Source organism: Uloborus diversus, chromosome 4 (assembly GCF_026930045.1).
Source record: "Uloborus diversus isolate 005 chromosome 4, Udiv.v.3.1, whole genome shotgun sequence".
NCBI lineage: Eukaryota > Metazoa > Arthropoda > Arachnida > Araneae > Uloboridae > Uloborus > Uloborus diversus.
The window spans coordinates 53,846,489-53,871,127 of record NC_072734.1 but is presented as its reverse complement, the minus strand read 5'-3'; the positions used below and the strand labels follow the sequence as shown (position 1 = coordinate 53,871,127).

The 24,639-nt window shown below is 31.2% G+C and overlaps 1 protein-coding gene across 2 annotated transcripts in view; it reads right to left on the bottom strand.

The window, feature by feature from the left end:
- Nucleotides 1-24,639, bottom strand: part of LOC129220065 (putative inorganic phosphate cotransporter) — an 80,883-nt gene that overhangs the window by 15,847 nt on the left and 40,397 nt on the right. Inside the window, exons 3-7 of one of the 2 annotated variants that reach the window (XM_054854404.1) lie at nt 22,051-22,256; nt 20,717-20,953; nt 14,244-14,427; nt 9,569-9,699; nt 4,973-5,122 (exon numbers count right to left, since the gene is read on the bottom strand). In XM_054854404.1, coding sequence (XP_054710379.1) covers nt 4,973-5,122; nt 9,569-9,699; nt 14,244-14,427; nt 20,717-20,953; nt 22,051-22,256 — 908 coding nt within the window. The remainder of the gene's footprint in view (nt 1-4,972; nt 5,123-9,568; nt 9,700-14,243; nt 14,428-20,716; nt 20,954-22,050; nt 22,257-24,639) is intronic. The other variant, XM_054854405.1, reaches the window with a different exon arrangement.

Below are 24,639 nucleotides of genomic sequence, written 5' to 3'. Positions count from 1 at the left end.
AAGAGCTCCATTTATTGAAATCGATGGAGAGTGAGATTGATTTAATAGAGGAGAAATTCATCTAGGTTTAAATTTATGGTATTGCAAATAAGGAAAAGCTTTGAAAACGAATCTGCTTTGGATTTTAATCTTTTACGTAAAAGAGCAGACTTACTCAGGGGCGGCATTTCAGCATTTCGTTAGGGGGGGGGGGGGGTCGAGTTTCTTAAATATGTATAATCCCAAAGCGAAACCAAACACAGATTAGCTAACAAGAAGTTGTCATAAAATCGGTTTAGTATGAATAAAATTAGTGTTTAGAAAAAATTAAAATTTTGATTCATTGACTAAAAAGTTATCGTACAAAACATGTCGCTACTAAAGTTTTTATACCTTTTGGAAAAGTTATAATGCATGATTTTTGGAATTCGGAAGAGCAGGGAATCGTGTTACTAATCTATCAGTGCCCAATGTCGTGCTGTTTTCCCAGTTCAGCTAAATAGAAAAGGTCCCCCCCCCCCCCCCCCTTGTGCTTCGAAAATATTTCTCTAACCTCCTGAGACATAAAAAAAATCTTTCTCTACTAGCTGAGCTGATTGTAATAGTTAAAAAAAAATTGAAGTAACACAAAGTTATGTATGAAAACACTTTTTATGTCTCTCTTTTCAAAATCACCAGGCTACTTCAAAAACTGTGAGGGGCTTAAAATTTTCATCATTGAATAATCTAGTCATGTCGGCGCTCTTAGCTTCAATGAGATATCATCTGCCTCCAGCTCTGTCATTCACTATTCCAGACTTATGAGTCCATAACAAGGACGAAACTGCAGTCTCTGGATGTGAAAACCATTCTGTCGGTATATTGCTTGTAATTTTTCTTGCCTCATGCTAAAAATTTTACTCACGGTTGAAACATTTTATTTTTCATTTTCAAAATCCAATCCAAATAACCATAATCCCAGCCAACCATACAGAAAATTAATTATCATCAAATCGTGTGTTAATTTCATTCGAAACTGAATCTATTACTTCATACAAAATATTCAAAAATCAATGTTTGACTTCACATCATCATGTGGAATTTTGTCACCCCCCCCCCCTCTTTTTTTGCGCCTTTTTAAAATTGGCTCGGAGGAAGAATTTTTTTGAAAAATTTCACGATTGATTGAAATATACATCTATACAAATTCTATTTTCAGTTTCAATTGTAGATTGAACTGTGGTAGTATGGTGCACAGATCAAATGTAGATTGAACTGTGGTTTGAACAGTCGAGTAGCGGATTGAAGATATAGATTTTGATAGAGCAAAGCATTTTTCAAAAACCTTTTCCCGATACAAACAAATTGGATAAAAATTCAAACTAAGTCATACTTGCTAAAGGGCTTGAGCTTTTTCACCATTGAAATAATCGTTTTGCAATAATTTTCCAGTCATCAAATCACTGCTTTAAAGTTATAGAGAAATGTTTTTATCGTTTTAACTCTTGAAGATTATCTTGCGTCACTCTGTGATTGCATAATTATAGAGCCCCATAAAAGGTATTTAGTTGATATGTCTTTTTTTATTCAATAATCACATGCATTTTTAAGAAGTTTCTATGAAAGCATTATAATGTATTGAGCAGCTGAAACGTGTTTCTAGCAGAAGAAAGCGATGAACACTCATTAAATAAATATACACTTAAAAAATGAGCGTAAAAGTGAATGTAAAATATCAAGGAATTTTCTTGGGAAAACCATGCTGCCACACCACTTTTCACGAGCCTCTCATATTGGACATACCATCGTTACACTGGGCACACAAGTGTGAAATATTTAGCCTATATGAGGCAATGTCTTCTTTAGTTAAAATTAATCATGGTTCTCTATCCGTTTTCTATGTTCTGAAAAATCCGAAAATACTTCATGAATTTCTAAGTCAAAATGACGAAAAACACTTTTTTGTCGAGTTTCATCAAATAGTTTCTGAGAACCAGCGAGATTTCCTTTAATGAACATTGATTTCCGACTTACATAAATTGAATTCACCCATTTTCCATTATTCTGCTCAAAACATTTGGGGGTGCGACCGCCCCCTCTTAACCCCCCTATTTGCCGCCCTTGGACTTACTGATTTTTATGGTAGATTGAAATACTAAAAAGATTTTTTTCTCTACCCGTGAATATAAAGTGACTTTTGGGTGACAATTCTTTTCTCTATAAATTTGTTGCAATGTTTTCTCCCCAACTTGAACAATCTTCATCTGTTGCTCCAAATATTCTTAATCTACTGTTACATTCGTCTCCAATGAGAACAATTCTTTCGATGTTTCTGAAAATTTATTTCCATGTTCAGCTATTTCTCTTCAAGGCCCGACTTCTCAAGATCCTTCTTGAAAACTTGCTTTGGAAACTTAACATTTCTTCATTGCGAATAAACAGCGTTTCTTTAAACTAGCTGAGGTAACTTTTTCAAATTGTGTAATTGAATTGGTAATTTCAAGACCAGTCAGTATCCATTTACTTAACGCAGTTGTATCTGTGATAGACGAATATCACTATCCTCTTCTTTCACCAAACCATAATTTTCTTGTTAGCATGGTCCAATCCAACTACAGAAAACACGTTCACTGTCTTTTTTGCAACAAGCATTCCTTCTTCGAAGACTTTGCGTGCGCCTAAAAAGTTAGTGGGTTAAAGAAGATCTTTTATAAAAACTGGTAACCATCGAGCATAGTTACTAAAGTTTATGTATATTGTTTTGTATAGCGATAAAATGGGGAAAAACACAGAATCAACTCCTTCAAAGTTTCAGTATAGATATTAAAGTTGGTTAAAAGCTGTGATCTATAAACATTAACATTAAAAGTCTCAGCTTTCATACGATGCTCCAATATTTGAATATTGGTAGGAGCTTTCTTTCTCGGAATTGTGCCCCGGTCTACCCTATAGTCAAAGCATTTGCAAAAGCTATGTAGTCTTCTGTTTAATTTATAAAAACCTTTTTTCGACTTTCTTCATTTAGGAATTGGGTTACATTCCTATGTGCCAATAGATTAGGTAAACTTAATAAAAACAACATATAAGTTCCAGTTAACAAGCAAATTCGACATTAAAACCTTAAATTCTTAACAAACACCTGGATAAATGTGCCGTCATATTTCTTCCTGCATTGTTGGCGCAATTTATCATTGAATACGCTGATTTTATACAAACTTAGAATTCATGCCATTAATGTGCATTATATTTTATGCTTAAATTACTCAGATTTGAAAGTTAGCCAGGTACGGCAAAACTAACCCAATTGGTATGTAAAGAACAATCTCATCTCCATGCATGAGTATGTCAGAAGCGCAGAATTACACAACCCTTCTCCCAAACTTCGTAACTCTACTATGTTTTAAAAACTAATAAATTCACTTCCGCAAGTGTTTCTCACCTTTCTTTACTTCAGAATAAGGCAGCTTGCACAAATAAATAAAATATTTGGAACACGTAGTATCTAAATGTGAATGACAATCCATTTATCCAGAAAGTTCCACCAGAGCTAACCGAGCCTAATTTCTCCTATACCAACAACGACTTTATAGCATCTAATAAATATTCTACAAAATAGATGAGACTGCAAATTATGTGAAATATGACTTTTAATATTTAAACTAGATTACTTGAAATGAAGTATGCCTCGTTCATCTAAAGAATTAGATGGGTATAAAAATGAATAAATATACTTGAAAAAAAAAAAAATGTAAACTTAAAGAAATAATTTTCATTATCAAAAAAAGGAGAAAAGTCGTCCGCGCAACTCTTTATGTTAAAACAGGAAGAACTTCGAATTTCGTTTCATTAGCAGCAGCCACAAACAGAGTATGTAAATTTAAATTACAGAGTAAAAATAGAAACTATAACAATGTCAACAATAATTATTTCACAGCATCTAAAACCAGACCTGCGGAGTGGGAGTCAATCTGATTTGGGGGCAAATGGGTCTGAATCGAAAGTTAAAAGTTTTAAATTCAAAGACTCGGAGTCAGATCCTGTCGTCTTCTTTCAAAGTCCGTAACTCTCCCAATGTTTTTGGAATCGGAGCCGGACTTATTTTGGGGTAAAGGAGCCGGAGTCAAAGACTTTGAAATTCCAAAAATCGGAGTCAGTCATTTTTCCTCCGTGTCTAAATTTTTTCCAAAGGTACGCAATCAAAGTAGGAGTCTGGGAGTCGGAGTCCGACTAACTTTTGGGTTACAGGAGTCGGAGTCGAGAATTTGCTCATTAACAGCCATTTCCAACATAGCTTGTTTAAAGCATATCCATTTGTAAGTTTGGAATCTATATTGGCTTTTCCTTTGCATAATATAATCCTTCAACTTCGCTGTCGTTTATTTGCACTGACTTTTACCTTATAGCAACTACTTTATTAAAAGGCTAGTACATTGAGTTAATTTTTAGCGTATTCACAAACAATTAGAACAAAAATAGATGTCTTTCATATAATCCAAAGAAAAAAGCTTTAATAAATTATTTTTACGCAGCCCGAGAATCAACAGTCACTTGTTCTTCAGTTAGATATTACTTATAGGCGTAAAAAAATCGCATGAGAAGTGTATCGATATCCAGTATTTTTCGTTATTTTTTAAAAATCAAATAATTAAAATATTCTTCTAAAATTTAAAAGGACAAAGGAATACACAAAAATGTGAAGACGAGAAAATTGTGATTCGTGAATATTTTGGGTTAATATAGTTTGACTGTGATAAATTGAGCTATAATCTTGACAGTGTTTACTTTTGTTGGGGTAATAGGGAAAGGTAACTGGTACTGAGTTGAGTTGCGTTACTTTTGTACCTTCAAAAGGATTCTAACCCAAATCCGTGATAAAAACAATATCTGTTTTGTCAGTGAACTCTCAAAAAAGAGGTTAACACTGTACAGTTCATAGCTCAACTGATCAGAGCCTGACTATAGCTGCATTTATCTGCATGCAAGTTTTAGAAAAGTACACTTAATAGAAAAATACCTGAGCAATCGGATACTTAAGGATATCCGCAACAAAAATTGAATGAGAAGAAATCAAGTAGATTCCTGCCCAGAATTGACCACAAAACGCAAACAGAAGAGCATAAGTTGGCACCGACGTGAAGATTTTTTTCCAAGGAACAGGTGGTCTCTATTAAAGAAACAGAGCTGTTTGTCACTATGTATTTTGTGGCTGTCGCGACTTAACTGAAATGAACATAAATTATAGTAGAGTGGGTACGGTGTGACACGAAAATTCAATCATATTTTTATTACTAAAAAACACAGAAATAATTATCTCTCAAATGCTACAATATTTGTCACTGTAATAGCAAAAACAAAAGTGGATCTAGAAAAAAACTAGAAATTTATGCAAACGAGAAAAAACAATGAAAACGAAATGCAATTTTGTCTCACTGTTCCTCAGTATGTGAGAACAGTAAAGCACATACTTTTTGAATCAGAAAACTTTGAAAGTTAAGAATCTTAATTAATCAGGAGAAATAAATGATTGTTGCCGTTTGATTTTGGTATAAGTTATTGCCTTTGGAAAAGTAAGTTTCATGTCGCCTTGACACACATCAGGCACGTAGCTAGAACTTTGTTCAGGGGGGGGTCCAAGGTTGCACGAACTTCAAAAGAGGAGGCATGCTAAAGCAGAATTAGTAGCTGACAGTTACACAAGATAAGATAAATCCAATTAAAACTGATTATTAAAATATGATAATTAACTAAAATTAATTAAATAATTGAAATTAATAGAGCCATTAGTTAAAATTAGTTAACAAAAATTTTATATTAAGTGGTAAATTCATTATTGAAAGTTTGTAAATTAACATTAAACTGAAAGTTATCACACACAAAGTTTCCAAACATGGGTGAACCTCTGTCCTCCTGAAAATGAGTGATATATTTTCTATTAATAAAAAGGGCACATTAAAAGAAAAACGGAAAGCTTTGTAATATATTTCAATAAAATATGTACATTTGTACTCATGCCATTTTATTTGAAAACTAGAAAGTAGCCCATCAAGGTATGACGGGTGAAAATTGCTTCAACTGTTCTACATTTGAACGAAGCAATTGCCTGTTTGGTAATATTTTGATAGTTGAAATTTTCACTCTAACACCAGTGGATTAACCCTAAACTCCGGTAGATAGTGTTCATTGTTTTCGTTTCTTCATTCCTCTGAGATGACACAGTCTTACCAGTAGAACTGTTAAGTTACCGGATCGAGTTCAGCCTTGTCACAATAAAGCCTTTCCCTGAATGCTAATCATTACCAAAACATATTATCAAATTACATATCATGCCGTGGCGCGAATTCACTGTTGAAACACGCGGGTTACTCGATCATCGGCATTATTTATATTCTTTTGATAATGCGAAATAGAATGATATTTCCAATCTTATCCGTTTCATAATTATCATTCCTTTTCATCAATTAAAAGCTTGAACAAACTATTAACTCTTTGAGAGACGGAGGCTTCCTTTGATGCAACCATTTTTTTATATATATAAATTTTTTTCTTCAGCCAACTGACACAATGATTCCAGTTTGCTGAAATAAAAAAAGAGAAGCAAGAAATAAATGGGGTTCTCAAGTGAAGTCATTATTCCTCAAAGGGTAAAAGCTGCTCGAAAAAAATTTTAATATTGGAAAAGGCGTATTGCCGTTCTTTATAAATTTTTTTTCCTAATGGGGCTGTGTTAGAGGCTTTAACCTTTTGCGGAACGAGTGAGAACCGACCATATGGCATCCAGTCATTCATATGCCACCATTAAGGCGTGGATGTGAATGTCAGAGAAAAATTTGATGCCCAGTTTCCACCAGATGGAGACACCTGAGCTCTTTTCGATGCGAAACTGCAAAAGGAATTTAATTTTGTCAAGAGCTCAAACGACCTAAGGTATCTTTTACATGCCAATTAATGGAATGTATACCTAATGAATTAAATTAAACATCTGTGTGATTTTATTTTAACAACGTGTTGTTAATTTTAACAACAATACATATCATATTTTACAACGCAGGCAATGATTTTTTTTCTTTAATACGATGTTAGCAAAACACTTTATTGCAAGAAATAGCAAATATCTTTAACTTGAAAAAAATAAGAGTCGAAAAAATTTAAAAAAAAAAAAGCGATATAGAAACGAAAAACTCAAAAAAATTTATCTCGTATTCACCTTTTTTGTTTCTTTGCTTGTAACGCAGTAAATAGCGGTAATTTTCACCCAGTAATTTATAGTTAAATGCATATGCCTGTTTTTTGTTACGTTTAATGCTACCTTCACAATTTACTAAAGATGGATGCATAGATGCTAATTAAATAACTTCTCAGTACAATTGGAATACAAATATGCTTTATGGGACAATATCGAATATAAGAGATGAGAGAGAGAGATAATTTTTCTTCAATTAAAAAACTAACTGTTTTTCTTTTGGGATCATAGAATCACAATTCGGTAAGATTTAAAAGTATTAATTCGTAATAAATTACTTATTACATGCTTCAATATGGCCGAACTTGTAATTTCATAAACTGATCACAGAAAAATATTCAAGTAATTTTCAATTATTTTTCTGTAAAATTTTGATTCCGCAAAAAATTCGTTACATCAACTTCAAGTTTTATTTATTCATTTATTTTATTTATTTTACCTTCAAACACGAATTCTTTTTGGGCATTTAATATGTTCAATGATCATGCTTAAATATTGGGGGGAAAACATCAGAAAAAAAAAATCTATGTAATTTGTTACTCAGAAAGGAGAGAAATGTTAAAAATAATCTAAAAGTTCAAATAAAATTGTTATCAAAATATAAAATGAATCTGAAATGAACCATGTCAAAAATATAAAGAGTTAAAATGAAAAAAAAAAAAAAAATCAATAATTTTTTCTCATCCTCAAGCACATGAAATGTGTAGAATTTCTTTTTTCGCTGCTGGCTTAGAATCTAAAATTAGTTTTTAATGCTTGTATTTTTAAGAAAACTTTAAAAGGGAGCACTGGCTCTTACCTAGTTTGGGTAAACTTAATTTTCTTTTGCATATATTTTTCTTCAAGATATGTTTCCTATAAGTATGATATAGATAAAAACTGCGTGTTAAAACAGAAAAGAATCGGAATTCAATTACTGATTCACCAGGAACGCACCTCACTCTGGCTGTCTTTCGTGCAACATGCGTCTATGTAATCCGCGAAAATCCAAAAAGAAAGGAGACAGAAATAAAGAAAACCACGCCAATGAGACTGAGATACAATGAGACTGGGGGGCAATAAATGCTTGTTTTTACTTTGCCGATGGCAATCTGATGGACCAGAGGAGAGGGGGCTGAATTTCAAGGTCACACGACCCAGCTGGTTTGAAAGACGATACGGACATTTCCCGGTTTCCGACGTAGTGCGCGACAGTAAAAGGCAGACGAAAGTTGGGAACCTGCAGTTGTTGCACGAGGTTCTCGTGTTCTGAATTGACTCAAGGACTGAGGAATTTTCCGATTAATGGGAATATTTAAGGGGAAAATGCAGGGTTTTAACAAAACATTCTCTTTCGGAAAAATTTTGTTGATGCGAGATGCAACAACTGAGAAAAAAGGACAGGGGTCTTTCAGGAAGGGGGGGGGGGTCCGGACCCCATGGACCCACCCCTTGGCTACGTCCTTGCCCACATTATCAACTTTCACTGCGTGTTTTTTTGTGATTGAGAAAGAATGATGTATATGATTCTGGATTAGTAAATTGACTTAAAGTGTTATCTTGAGAGGTAGCATTGATAGGATCGAATGCTTTCACTGTAGTACTTGTCTACTCTAGTGCAACAGTTTTCTTCTTATCTATTTCGTAAAATCTCAAAAAAAAAAAAAAAGCTTTTCTGAAATCGTTTTTACTAAGCCTGAAAAAATTTTGATATGTGGATAAATGTAATAAAATTTATCTTATTGCAATGAGAAAATAAAATAATAAATTAAATAGAATAAGTACGAAATGGAAATATTTATAGCATATTTAAGTAGCTTTTATTGTTGGTACTGGGCTTTAGATCTTATTTTATTGTTGTTTGAATTAACAGAATAGTTTTACTAAAAAAGTACTTCATTGTAGGATTCCTAAACTTTAATATAAAAGTGCCGTGGGAGCAGTGAGTTCTGAACTGTTCTTTCATCGCAAAATATAAGCTCAATAGCTGCCATTCTCAGACAAAGAAAATTAACAACATCATTCTCCTGCCAAAATTAACATTAGTTAATAGGCTAAAGTAAGATTAATAGCACAAGTCTTTAATAGTTATCCATCAGTTTTGAAATCGAGCAACAAACATTGGAGATATTTTACTTCGATGGGTTCAAACTGTGATGACATAGTTAAATTTCTTACATGATACTTGGAATCAACCTTTTTCCTAAACTATTGCTCACAGTTCGTTGACTTGACTTTTCAAAAATTTTACCAGGCAAGAAATATTTAAGCAGAAAAAAAGAATGCTCTTGTCTCACGGTTCTTCTTGTCGCATTGTACCCACTTCTTCCGTACTGCTGAAGAAAAGACAAGGCATGCAAACATTTTAGATTCAATTCTGAAATATATTACCTTCCGGGTTAAAACATTTTCTTGGTTCGCCAAAATGTACTTTAACTCTGCTCTTGAAATTCTTGGATCATCCTTTGGCATACCGTGTACGATGAAGATTTCGATGAAAGAAACAATTATTCCAAATCCACCTTAAAAAAAAATGTTTTTTTTCTTTCTTTTTTTTATAACCTTTATTCAGAGACAGGTTAAAGGAATAAATATATTTTCTTCTACTCAGAATGGTGGTCACAGGTTTGGATATCAGAAGTTTACTATCATTGTAATGAGAATGGCACGACCTGATATTTTGTTGTATTATGAGGTAAGCGTTAGTCGCTAAGAGAAGTTATAGTTACCTAGCTTAGAGAAGGATATAACCCGTTTTATACGATTCAATAATATATGAAGTAAATAGTTATGCATATTATTTTATTACCATCTACTGTGATACGTGGTGAATTCCAGCTAAAAAGGCGACATGACACTTGAATTTTAAAACTTAATATTCTGTCACTTGCCATCTTCAGAAATAAATGAACTTCTTGAATCTTAACCTTTTTTTTCCAAACAGTTTGATGACTTCCAGAAAATCAAGGGAAAAATCAAGTTTTCATTTTGTATTTTTACAGAGCAAAAAATATCTTTTTTGTTGCATACTGTGATTTCAATAAACTTGTTATCAGCATATAATATTTAGGTTAACTTTTATCTCTTGAATGTCTAGTTAAATTTTTTGGTAAGTAATTTATTTTTTTTTCAACCATGAAATAAGTCCATTACTAATGTGACAATTTGATGTACCGTTACCAAATACTACATCTCATTTAGTTCACCAAGAATCTATTGGGTATAGAAACTAATATTTTTTATGAAAAACAGAATTATGCTCCTCGTCAAGGAGACACAGTTATAGTTTTAAATGGATATTTAATTTATATGGTTTTTAATGATAACCGAAGTACAAAAAAATACGGTAACGGAAGGACACTTAACTATAAGCTGATACAGGGTAAAATTTTAGAATGCTAGTATAAAACAAACTATTGTTTAAAGTTAGTAGTCACATTTAAAACATATATAATAAATATTTGTACAAAAGTTATGTGCGCTTTTATTTAAAAAATTAACTTTTTTTTTTTAAATAAATGTTTCGTGATTTTATTTCTTCTATTGATGTGATGAAAATCATGAAAACTACACTTAAAAACTCCTAAACATGTGAAAATCATCTTGGTATGACATGTTTATGATATGACAAGCCAATTCAAGCAGAAAAATTTGCTAAAAACTTGACATTTATATTAACAAATACAATATTGAAACTGCTTTCAGATTTGTTGCCACAAGTAACAGGAAAGGACTGTTGCGAGCATTGATTTAACCGTTAAGTGCACTTCGAAGATATGAGTAAATTTATAGATCAACTTTCAAAAACAGGGAGAAAAAAGGCGCCAAAAAGATCCATTTTCATCCTGACAAACAAATTATGCACTATTGAATCCTATCACAAATCATGTTATTGAATATAGTAAATACTTAAACAAATCGAACGAGATTTCACTTCAAAGTCAACAGACTCTCAGTTATAAATAATTTTAAAAATGAAGATACTGCTGATTAAAAAACACCAAATCATAAGAATATGCTTAAAGATTCATTAACGTTTGGACAAGTTTTGTCAGTTGGATGGAAGGGGAAGGAATTAACAAAGAGCAATGTTGGACATCTACTTCATACAGAAGATGAAGGAATAGAAATAACTTGTTTGAGAATACATAATTATGTGGTAATGATCTTCGTGTTTGCTGAGAAAGAAGATAAATGTTCTATGGATTATCATAAAATTATTGAGCATTTAAAAAGTTCAGAAATTACGAGAATAAATGTTTGTAAGTTGAAATTTTCCAAGTTTAATTTTTTTGGACTTCTTGTCCTCCCGTTACTGTCCTTCCGTTACCCTTAACAAATACATAATTTATATGCTTAAAATAACTATTTTTTTAAACTAGAGGTGGTATTGCAATGATTGAACACTCCGTATGTGCTCTAATTGTTATAGAATTTTCCCTTTTATAGTTTAGACGAACGTTTGTGGAGAACACGATAGCGTGAAAATCATATCGCAAAAATGTCCTTCCGTTACCGTTTTATAAATTTGGTTTTTAAAAAAGTTTCTAACAACAAACCCTCGGCTTTGGCTTTTTTTAGCAACTTACTATGATGTGTTTAAAGGTCTGAAAAAAAGAAGTCTGAAGGTTTGAAAAAAAATATGTATTTTGATATGCTCACAGACAGAGATGCATCGATTTTTTTTTTTTTTTTTTTTGTAAAACTGTCCTTCCGTTACCGCTGGAATTCACCAAGTATAAGATCGACTTTTCAAAAAGTAAATCCAAACGCAAATATTTTGTATAAAAGCGAACAAACGATTAGTTGTTAGAATAGAAGTTAAGAAAAATATGTATGAACGAGCAAAAAATAATTAATTAAAAATAAACAAGGAATCATGATTGAAAGAACAAAAATATGAACGAAATTAGTAGCGCAATTTACATTTAGTTTCAAACTTAAACTTTTAATAACCCGTTTAACAATACGCTAACAAAGTAGTAAATTAAGTTTTGTTGGCAGATAAAGCAAAAAACAAAATTAAATAAATAACATGTCAACACAATTAATTCATTTTATTTATTTATTTATTTTGCTTATTATTTGTAGATTTGTTTTGCGCAAGAGAAGAAGGGACAAAGTGGGAGGTACAGTGAAGCAAATTGAATGTACCCTATTATGCAAACAATAACTGTAATGATGTGTCTATCACATAATCTTGAATGAAACTTATGACCGCTCGCGTAATCGCTACTACAAAATTCTGCTATTCACAAAAGCGGGAAGATTTATATAATTACATAATTGGGAAATTAGATATCTTAATTAAACAGTATTTAGTTTTTTGGCCCCAAAATCTGTGCGATGAATGACTTTCCTTTGCATGCGTAAACAAAGAGTAGGGAAATATCAATTTGTATAGGGTTACTATAAAGCAACAGGGTTGCCATATAAAAATAACGCACCAGAAATTTGGCGTTCGCACCATTTTCAATCATTGAAATTCCCTACATTCAGAATGGAATAGTGAAAATTGAAAATCATTTCTAAAGCCGTGCCCTAATTAATCACAAACTTTTTATTTGTTAGCAAATAGAAGATGGGAAAAGATAAAAATTGGTAAAAATAAATTCCATTCATCTTTGGTATTTGATTATATTCTCGAGCAAAATTATTTAGAATTGTTTCATTTGCTTAAGATGAGTCTTGGAATTCGATATCCTAAAAGCAATTCTCAGAACTGTCTTAATTCTCGTAGAACCTTGAACAAACTTCAAATTAAGCATAAAGTTCTAAACTTTCAAATAATCGAAAATTTAACGATGTGCATGAAATATTTCTCCTCAAAATTGTCAAACTTTTGTGAAAAATGAACTTCAAATTAGAATAAAATAAGGACAAAATTGAATTTCGAAAAAAAAGGAAAATAAATAAAGTTCGAAGTGCACATCCTCATGCTACAAACTAATTTTGTGCAAAATTTCATAAAAATCAACCCAACGACCTTGGCTCTACTTATGTAACAGACAGAAAGACAGAGAGACAAACGTTCAGAGATTTAGCATTACTACTAACAAAAGCTTTGCCTCTTAAAAACTGCTTTCATATTTTTAGTGAACCCTGTATACCAAACAACCTATATCACAGCTATAATATGTTCACAGGATAAAGACGATTATTATGAGCCTTTCTCTACGTCCAACTAATGCCTAGTCAAACTGAACCCCTAAATGAGGAGCGTAAGACAACTTAAGAACCTTTCAAACTAAATTTTCGTAAACGAATATGGTGAGGCAAAAATTATGAAACAAATTACTACGATAGCTAAAGAATTCTATAATGTGTGTTCCCCCCTGTGTAATCAAATAATCAACAACATAGTGGCACAGAATGAAAGAATTAAAAATTAAATTATAAGCAAATAAAATGTGCTTCATTAAAAAAATGAAACTAGGAAACTAGATTTCTAAAAGGCTGTTTTTCGTGGAAAAACTTAACGTATAAATTTTTATCAAATTTGCTTTCAGATACATCAGAATGAAAAAAATGTGCCATTAGTTTAAGTTTACTGCAATACTTAAATATGCTTATAACAGCAATAAAAGAAATGTTTAGTAAAGCATACATTTCACTATCATAACCTAGTTTTTTGTCTTTCTCTTTTGCAAACATTAAACACATTTTTTTAGCAATTTGATTAGAGCACAGCAAGTTGGATTGCAATTTGACTAAAGCTAATCGATTAAAATTATTGAGAAGAGATGAAATGGAGGGAGTGAAGACTTTCATTCATGAAACCAAGACACCAAGTCACGCGATAGATTTTAAAGCAAAGCTTTAGAAGAAATCAGGTTTCTTTCACTTGTTTTACGCAAAACGTGCCAAACATGCGTCGTTGTTGAGTCACGTGACTTGGGGTCTTTGGGTCAGCTTTTGCTAAGCAAATGATTAGACACTTGCTCTCTCCATTTTAATTCCTGCTCTAAGATCAAAACATGAAACTTAAACGGGCGATGAAGGTTGTCAGTGTTTTATATGCTCGTCAGTTTCCTGATATTGAAATGCTACAAACTATGTCTCTTACCAAAAATGTAAAACACTGAAGGCCACCCTCCTATAGAAATACTGTCACAAATTAAGCCCGAAAGACTTCCGGCTATCGAACGTCCTAAATGAACACCTGTATATCCAATTCCTCCTAAAAAACCTCTTTCGGCTTTGGGATACCAGTTTGCTGATAAGACAGTTATAGACGGCGTCATAAAACCCTGAAAAAAAAAAAAAAATAAAGATTATTTTGCATATCAGTCGGCTGAAAGGAAGGAACTATGGAAATTCATATACATTTCTATAAAAGTTACAACGGGTTTCTGAAAAAAAAATAATAATAACAATAAGTGAAATAAAATCATTATTAACACATACTACAACTAGATGGTCTTATGCCAAAGTAAACTATGATTTTTTTTTTCAATTTCTATTGTAGTATGTCAATATGTTGCAAATGTTGCTTTCTGTCTTGAACTAATTAAATATAAATATGTCCAGCCTTATATGGTTGTTCTCTCATAGTTTATAAAATACAGTAGAACCTCTCAATAAGGGACACTAATGGGACCGACATTATGTCCCTTAAATAGAGGTGTCCCTTATTTGGAGGTATTTTCGTTTATACATGCAGTGTGTTTACTCGGTATACTTTTGTTATGAACTTACAAACACTATTAACACTTAAAATTCAAGGTTTTTCATTTTTCATACACAACTAAATCAAATTCACAATTAATGATCTTTTTTAAATTATTTTATTAATTATAATTAAGCTAAAAATATGGTAAGTCCAAAGTTTTCCCCCATAAAGCAATTATTTTGGACTAATTCATTGCATGAATTTGCTTCATGTCATGTAATTTACAATGCAAGATATTGTGAATTGAAATTAGTATTCACATTTCAATTTTTATATAAAAACCAGTCAGTTTATGTGCCCTCTCCTTTGGCCCTGAGCCTACTTGAATAAATATCTGGGTGGGCAAATCATGCATGTAACTTTCAGCAAGATTTTTACAATGTACAATACTTGTTTCTTCAACATAAGTTAATGTTCAACTCTCCTAAATTTTTAAAGGAAAAATGAAACTTGAATTCCAGTAAATTCACTCTTTATTAGGCACTTGTACATAATTTTTTGTAATTTTGTTTCCGCTATGACTGTCCCTTAAATAGTGACCCTTATTTAGAGGCAAATACATGGAAGTCCCTATTCAAAGGGACTGGGACCAGAAAAAATCCCTTAAATAGAGGTGTCCCTTATTCGGAGGTGTCCCTTAAGGGAGGTTCTACTGTATAAATATGTTGTAAGTGTATTTTTCTATATTAATCAAACTTAAATCCTTCTCATTGAAAAATAAAGATTATGGATGGTGGTTCACTCTGTCATAGTGTAACTGACTGTAGTGAACTGTCACTTGCAAATAAAATGGTCGGGAAGACCTAGGATACTTGATTCCTCTGGAGACTTCTTCACCCGGTGCCCCTTTAGTTTCGCCGAAACGAATCCCCCCCCCCCCCCTGTTTTCTGGTTTCAATCTTACCTTTTGATATATGTAGAGAAGAAGGAAATTTTAAACGTCAGCGAGAAGCTGGGAGTAAACCGTTTTCCCTGTCAAATTTCGAAATTGTGACAATGCAAAGTTTTAATAATGATAACAATAACTAGCAGCCATGGTAGATTTACTTCCCCAAGTGTCAGATGATCTGTTTCGCACATTCGTTTGAGGTTATGTGTTAATGTCATATTTCAGTGTTGTGATTTTTTTTTAAATTTTTTTAATTGCATTGTGGATAAAGAAGTCGCTAGCGTTCTTAAATAAAGTGAGCAATACACACATTATTTTCATTGTGCGGTAGAAAAATTCAAACAATGTACAAGTATGAGAATTGAAAATTTTTGGCTTAAGTATATGCTATTTATTCTACATATTGTTTAACAGAAGTGCCTTGCCTTACAAAATATAGCCTGAGGCTAAAATAAATCCCATATTAATAGCGATGGAACAACTGTTGCCATAATATTTTTTTTTCAAAATGCCCACATCAACTGTTGAATCTCCTAGTAAGTTTATAAGATGCTTTAGTTTTAAAGTATTTTTTGAATTTCTAAAATTAATATATATATTTTTTCTAATAACCATGTCACAAAAATAAATAGTAACCGTATTGTATGAATAAATGTTTGACTTGTACTTGAAATACTTATGAGGACCTTTTCCCCCTAGGATCATGTCTCATGCAGAAAGAGATTAAGTCTTCTTGTACAAAAGGACTTGATCCTGTTGCCAACATTTGTTTTTTTAACACATAATTTATTTAAATATATATAGATTGAAAAAACGGCAGGCACGAATCACCGTAAGTTTCTAATCAAGCCACACTGGCGGAAAGTATTACATACTACCCGACACGACATTTTGGAAAAAAAAATTAACTGTGGACAAAGCATTGTCAGCAAAAAAGAATAATAAAATAAAAAAACACTTTATTTCAAACTGATTGCTGAACATTATGCTTAAAAATAATATCTAAATATAATTAAGTAATAACAGGGTCATTCCATACGAAATGAGCAAAATTCACAAAAAAGTGATGGCCGCATAGTAACAGATTTTTATGAAATTTGGTATACAGGTTCCTTTTATGGTTATATTAAAATATCTAAAATATTTTTGCTTAATATTTTTTTTTTGGATAGCTACATGCGATTGAAAATTGGTCAATTTGAACAGCTTTCTTAAAAATGTTGCATTTTTGAAGGCTTGTATCTTATTAACTATTTAATGAAAACATAAAAGTTATGTGGTGTTGCAATCTATGGAATAGGGTAATTAATCTGATATCAGTAAAATTTTCAATGTTATAAAAGTTATCTTTTAACTGAGTTTCAAAAACTGAAAATATTTCAGTTTTCTCATAATTAAGCATTTTATTTTTTGATCTCAATCCTTAAGGAATGCATTAGCTTTGCTGAAATTAATACCCAATAATGTGCTATGTATCATAAAAGAAATACCTTACTTTTGAAGTTATTTTAACTCCTTTGTCTTCAAAATCAGTTTTAAACTTAATGACATTTTGTAAAATGATGATTTTCCCCTTCACATAGACACGAAAATTCAAATGAGGTAAAATTCAGAGAACTTTTAAATTTTGCAAGAATATAGAGCTGTGTTTCAACTATTTGCTTGAGGAAACTCGACATTGATTATCCATTTCCAAACGTACAATAAAATTCAGAAAAATAGCATTTTCTTTGTGTTTCATGGGTCAATCCATACAGGTTCGACGGATGTGTGCGGTCGACCATTTTTAATTTTTTTTGAAATTCATATCCCTAAAAGCTGCATATCAAAGATGTTTAAAACCAATTTTATTTTCTCTCAACTGGACCTTTGATTTTTTTAGTGGTCATCAAAAGTGATTTCCGTAGTCAAAAATGGGACTTTTAGACCTTTGCATTTTGGCCAAAATCTATTTGAATTACATTTATGACAGTTAATTTAACGCTTTGATGTTAACGTGCATACGTTAATAGTCTTACATGCTGAGTTACATAGCTGTAAGTTAATAATTAAGATAATGGCAACAGGTTAAAGTTCAAGATCAAATATAAACATTTACTCATTTCAAAGGGGGATAACTCGCGTAGGGGACGGAAACACAAAATGAAATACGGCAAAAACTAATTACTAGAACCATGCTAAAAAAAATATGTAACTGTTGCTGTGTGTTTGTGTACCCTTTATAGATTATAACCCCTCAAAAATCGGAAAAATGACATTTTAAGACCCCCGTAAACCAAAAGGGGATGGAAATAAAAATAAAATTTCTTGGCCAATTGAGTATTCCATTCAAGTACTATACATGTTTACATTTTGTTTTTTTGTATTTGGTTTGTAAAAAAGATACAGGTCCTTGAAATTGAGCAATTTTGCTAGACAATTCACACACTAAAACAGAAATAAAAAGTGTGCAAACTTTGTTGCACCTTCTTTAAATTACGTATATTGTGCCCTATATAATACATTATACTGAAAAAACATATTGTAATTTTCAAATTAATTATTTTAATTTGGTAACTTAGAAATATTTGAACACGAATGAGTAGTTTATACTGTATGGAACCTGCATGGATTGACCGTTATGTGAAATTACGAGAATTCGAAGAACTAGATAAACGACTAAATGATGCAAAAGCAAGTATATCTAACATTTATTTCACTTTTTAAAAATGTACAGGCATAATGTGAATTTATTTAAAAAAATTGCGGATAAAAATTATATATCAAGTAATAATAATACATAATAATAACTTCAACAAATGCATCAAAAGAAATGTTTTTTTTTCTTTTTTTCTTTCTCTTTTTGCTCTCGACAAAAAATCTTTCAATCTGGCTAAAAATGTGTGACTCATTTTTTGTAGAAATATATTACTGAAGACATTGATAGTACTTTCATTAATATATTTCTAGTAGTTTCAGACAAATATAATCTTTAATCCGTCATGTGTACTACGGTGACGGTCCATGTGGATTTAGTAACTTAAGAAAATCACTTATCTGAAAAAATATCGATGCATAAAATCAATGAGTAGAAAAACATTACCTAGTCACAAATAGTTACTATACATATATCAAAAACACATGAAATTATTGATGTTGGATTTAGGCATAATCTCTAAATTCTTTTTCTTCAAACATATGCTCATTTCACTGATGACTGAAATAAATGTGAGACAAGGAGTTTAGGTGTTCAATCGTTGATTGAGATGAAATTACGATAATTTCATATCTCCAAGACAGCTATGGGTGCTTCAATAAATTGTTATTGAACCTTACTTTCAAGATAGATACGTTTTACTGATGAGACAAAAAAAAAAAAAAAAACTATTTGCGATAGTAGCAGGCAGAAGAAGAAAATATCTTGTAGTTATAAGTGGATTATTGTATGTCGTATGCATACTTGTTCTTATGGATAATAGTTTGATAGTTTATCAATGCCATAATAAGCACTTTTGCTATTGATAGTAGAAAGAAAAGTCAGCTGCTTTCCATTCAAAATTAGATTCATTGTGGCAAATGTTGTTTAACTAACAATTTTTATTCTGGAAGGAAAAGCTATAACTAAAATAGAGACGAGTTTCGCTATTGTGAATTAGACGAGATGGTCCTCTGCCCATATCTTTAAACTCAGTATGTTCTTTAACAGCTATTTTTTTCCCTATATCATGAATGGAGAGGAAAATTCAACAAAATAATTAAGGAAACATTTCAGCAAGTACTTCATAAACATGCTTTTGAGAAAATGAAACACGAAAGAAATGGTTAGTTTTGCTAAACTTACAATAAAAAGAAGTAACTAATGAAATTTTACCTTAGTTCAAGTTACTCTTAACAAAAATACGCTGATTCCAATGATTAAAATTTAGTAGCATCTAAAAGATACTTCAATATGTTACGTAAATAAAATTGAGTAAATTTAGAGCATTCCCTCATCTTCAAAAAAAAAAAAAAAAAAAAAAAACTGAAATAGAGGAAAAAATGAAATTTTGGGGAAATTTTTGATTTTTTAAAGTACGGTTTTGTCATCAAGAAATTTCTAAAAAATTACTAAAGTAGAGCAGATAGCTAGTTATAGAGAGTTTTTCAATCTGAATCATTTTTACTGTTAGTTTTTCATTAAAAGAGCTAGAAGAAGGATTTGAAATCTGAAGTAAATTGGCAAAATTTCATTCTTTGTTAATATATCAGATTCAAAAAAAGATCCGAATAAATTTTACTTTGTTCTTTCCCAATAGATATTTGTTTATAGAATGTGGAAATATTTATTTTTTGAGTGTACGTTTATAACTTACGGAGTTATTGAGTCACAAACTAGCTGCAATGAACTCTGAAAATTTAGGCTTAGCGTAAACATCAACTTCTAATTTCAATAACAAATCAACAAATAGTTTTTAAACTTCCATACTTTGCATTCCCTCATAGATATGCATGGTTTACCACAATAAAAATTTTCATTGAAATCTGTGACATGTCAGCCACAGCTGATGTGCACATTTCACATGCAATGGCCCAGCATTTCTAAGTAGTAAATTACTGCTCCTAAGGCTGAAGAAGAACTACATGCCATATACCGACAACTCGAGTATCATATCCAGAGACTGCAGTTTCGTCCTCGTTATAAAGTCGATTATAATAGCAGTATGTATTGTAACAGTGTCTCTTAATCTCCCCCAAAATTATCGATAGGTCTCTTGCTGCATAATTGAAGAAGGAACACTTCTGTAAGAAGCAAATGCTTTACGTATAACAGGACGCGAAGGGTGAGTTGCCCCTGCAAAAAGTCGTGACAGAAAAGCAGATGCTATTGGATGGAACCAAATTATATCTTTACAATTAGTTAAAAATTTTCAATGGTAATGTTTTCAAATGAATACGATACAACATCAAAGGTTTTATATGATAAATTATTGCTAAAAAATAAAAACATTATTCTACTAACCTGCGCAATTCCTCTAATGCACTGAATAATTATTAAAAAATAAACATGCACGGCAGGCGTTAAAGGTGTAATCAAAATGGTGAAAGATGAAAAAAATGTCCCACTGACAATCATAACCTTCGGTCCAAAAGTTTCTGCCAGTTTCCCACTGACAATCAATGATAAAACATAACCAAAGAATCCAGCACTCAAAATGTATCCTTGCATTTGTGGACTCCAGTCATATTTTACTTTGGACTAAAATGAAAAAAAAAAGTTAAATTTTAGCTTAGAGAATTCAACCTTGAAATTTACATGTTTTCACAATTCATATTATAAAACAGTTGCATAATATTTTGAAAAGAACTTAGTAAAATGTGAGTCGAAACTTTAATCATACCGATGCCTTTAAAGTAGTTTTTTTTTTTTTTTTCAAATCAAGTTATCAAATTAAGTCACAACAATGAACTTGGTAACCTTAGTTGTTATAGAAAAAGGTAATGAAGAATTGCAAAAATTGTTCAGAAAATAGCCGAAACTAGCAGGCATGCAAAAAAGGGAGCAATTGAGTTCAACAGAACTTTGATATATTGTTTGAAGACTCACTAACTAATGATTAATTTGATCCGTCTATTGTAAAAATTATTTCATTATATTTAACCGAATTTGATACCAATATTATTAATACAATTAACTTTTACTATTTTCTTGTAAAGGAAATTACTTTATTCCTAACAGAAAAAATAGCTTACGATACTGCCTTTAACTACAGTCCTTTGGAGCAACTTGGAAAAATGTTTGTTAACTTTACATCCCTTCATATCTCTTAGTGAAGAGGTTCTTAAACCTTTATGATACGCCACCAAATTAAATGACGTAATGAATATAAAATATACCAGGTGGCGGATGGCAACTCAAAATCAAAATACTTTTTAGGACACTTACTAAATATTTTTGAAAGAAAATATTTAGTAAGCTCTTTGCTCAAACTTTTTACAGAATTTTTGAGCATTTATGAGAGTGAGCAACCGTTATCTTTAATGACGTCATAGCTGGAAGATGAACCTGGTTACAAGCGTCCACCCAAGTCCAAAATACTTTCCAGGACATCAACTAAACATTTTTGAAAAAAAAAAAAATCTCCTTACTCAAAAACTCTTACAGAACTGCTGTCAAATCCACGAATAAAAACGATTCTCCCTGCTCTGGTTCATTTTATACTCGAATAGAACAACTAACCCCGGTCTCCCCTTACCAGTTCAAATCATAAGACGATATAAGGATTAATTTAAAAAATGATAAACAGAGCATTGACTCATTCAAGCTTAAAGCGTTATCACTGGAGATTTTGTTACCTGTGCTTCATTTTGTGAGTTATTATGATGCATTTGCTGCGTTGCATTCAAATCATGTGGAACAGAAAGATTTTCATGTTCTGGACTTTGCACCATTGCTACTATGGCAACACTCACATTTATTCGATGCACATTCATGAGAAAATATGTGAGGAATCCGACGAAGGAAATCAAATATCGGCGCTTGAAACAAGGTTCCTCATCTTCTGCAAGAGTAAAAAAGAATGGAATGGATGTCGTACTATAAAGAAACAAAGAATATGAGAAAAATTATTTTTGCCAAAAACTGCTGCTCAATTAGGAATGTACTTCGGGTCGAAAAAAGTTACTAACCAAGCCACAAACAGCTGCTGGTTCACAAGTCGCCTAAATTAAGATTACAAAAATATGTAGAGGACCATGGGGCAAAGTGAAATGGCGAAATATTTACTCTGCTTTTAGCTCCACCTATCTGGTATTATTTTATGTATATAGTACTATATGCAATCTATACCAGTCAGGAAAATATACAGCTGAAGATTAAAGCATGTGATAATACAGGCAACTTTCAAAAATTGATACTCATATTGTAACATTTTCTAGTAAGTCTAAAATTACTTTTGTTACTATAAACTGATAAAGTTCTAGTTATTAACATTTTAAATATTAGTAGAGGTCTCCTAATATTCAATGCAGTATTGATTTAGTTAATATAAAGCTTATTTGTATTTTAAATAAATTGTACAATTATTCAAACACATGCAGGGCAAAGTGGATGGTGTCAAAGTGAAGTAGTTTGTTTCATTTACTCACTCAATCATTGAATATAAATCACTTACATTTTCATTTAAAAATTAATTAATTTGCATTTCTTCATTTATTGATACACTTATTTATTCATTTATTCACTTATTTTCGTATTCATTCATTTTTTTTCTCGCTCATATATTAATTGATTTACTCATTTAATTATTCGTTTATTGTTTTATTATCATATCATTTATTCATTAACTTTTTTACTCATTATTTTGACCAAAAATATGTTTTATAGTACAATAGAAAACATTTCGTTACAAAAATATTTCATTTTTCCCTTTACCCCATAAAAAAATGAAAATGTTACATTTTTTTTTTTTGAAGACTCAAATTTATTGTCAAAAATAAACATATTGTTTCAACGCAAGTTTTATTGTAAAACATAACGTTCTTTCTTTATGTACTGTAATTTTCGAAACAAATTAACGATTTTTTGATTTTGAAAAACCTCAGACATATTAACCATTTTAATTTGCTCCACTTTCCCCTACCGCATAAATTACCTTAATATTACAAATTCAGTTTTCAAAGTTTAGTTTTTTTAATTTTTATTTATTTATTTTTTATTTATTTATTTTTTTATTGAATTATTTATTTATTTTTTATTTATTTATTTATTTATTTTAACTTTTTCATCAGTAACACGAATTAACGAATTAATCTTTGGAATATTTAGAAATGCATGTCCATCAACACGTTCTTAGGACTTTTCATTAAAAAAGAAGGATACCAGATGTCATTGAATCTGGGAGAATGGCAGAAAAGGTAAGAGTATGATTGATGTTTTGAAAACAAAAAAGCTGCTGTGCAACACTACGATCACTTAAGGGCAGTCCATAACCACTCTTTTTCATCATATTTGACTCCACTCCAAACTCCCCTCTGTCCCGATGAGCCCCACACTTCAGCTTGTAAACTTTTCCCTCTTCTTGCCATTTTGCGAGTAAATTGTGTCAGTAAAATTATATTTTTTAAATAAAATTTGCTAACTGTAAATGATAATTTCATTGTTGAAGTAAATTTCGAACATTCTGCAAAGCGAATCAAATAATAGTAGTATTTTAAAAGATCAATGATAAAAATTTGCTCCCCCCCCCAAAAAAAAAAAAATCTGGGTACAAACAACAGAACAATTACAAAATATCGAACAAGGTTCTTAGTTTTGGATAAACAAACTAACAACTTTACCAAAAAAATAGAAATGCAATGCATATTTGAACAACCTTATCGAAAGTAGGCAAAAAAAAAAGTATAATACAGGACAAATAACATACTTAAGTACTGTAAAATAAACGGAACTAAGGACTAACTAAGCATATTACGTTGTTTACATAACAATTCATCAATATCATTAATGAATTATTTTCTTATTCCCAATTTTTAAGTTTTTAATAAGCATTTTTCAATGGAATGACATTCATTTAAAATGTTTACAGACTTGTTGTGGTTTAATTTTTCTTACTATCTTCCTCCTTCATAATTTCTTTTAGAAAATAGGAAACTAAAAGTTAAATCATGTAAAAATAAACTCTAGTATCTTAAAATGTTATATACTTATACTATTCCAGTTTTGAGTGAGAGATTATTCCTTTTTGATCGTAAAAACGTTAAATGCAAACTAATTTGTGATTTATCTAACCTAGATCTGATCTCACTCTTGCTTAGTTCATCTCAACGATATTGAAAGTGTTTATTACCACTTGACAACGTTCTTTAAATTTGACGTTTCAGCAATTTAATAACAGTCTCATCTTATTCATTTGCTCAGGATTTTAAATAATTTTAAAAATAGTA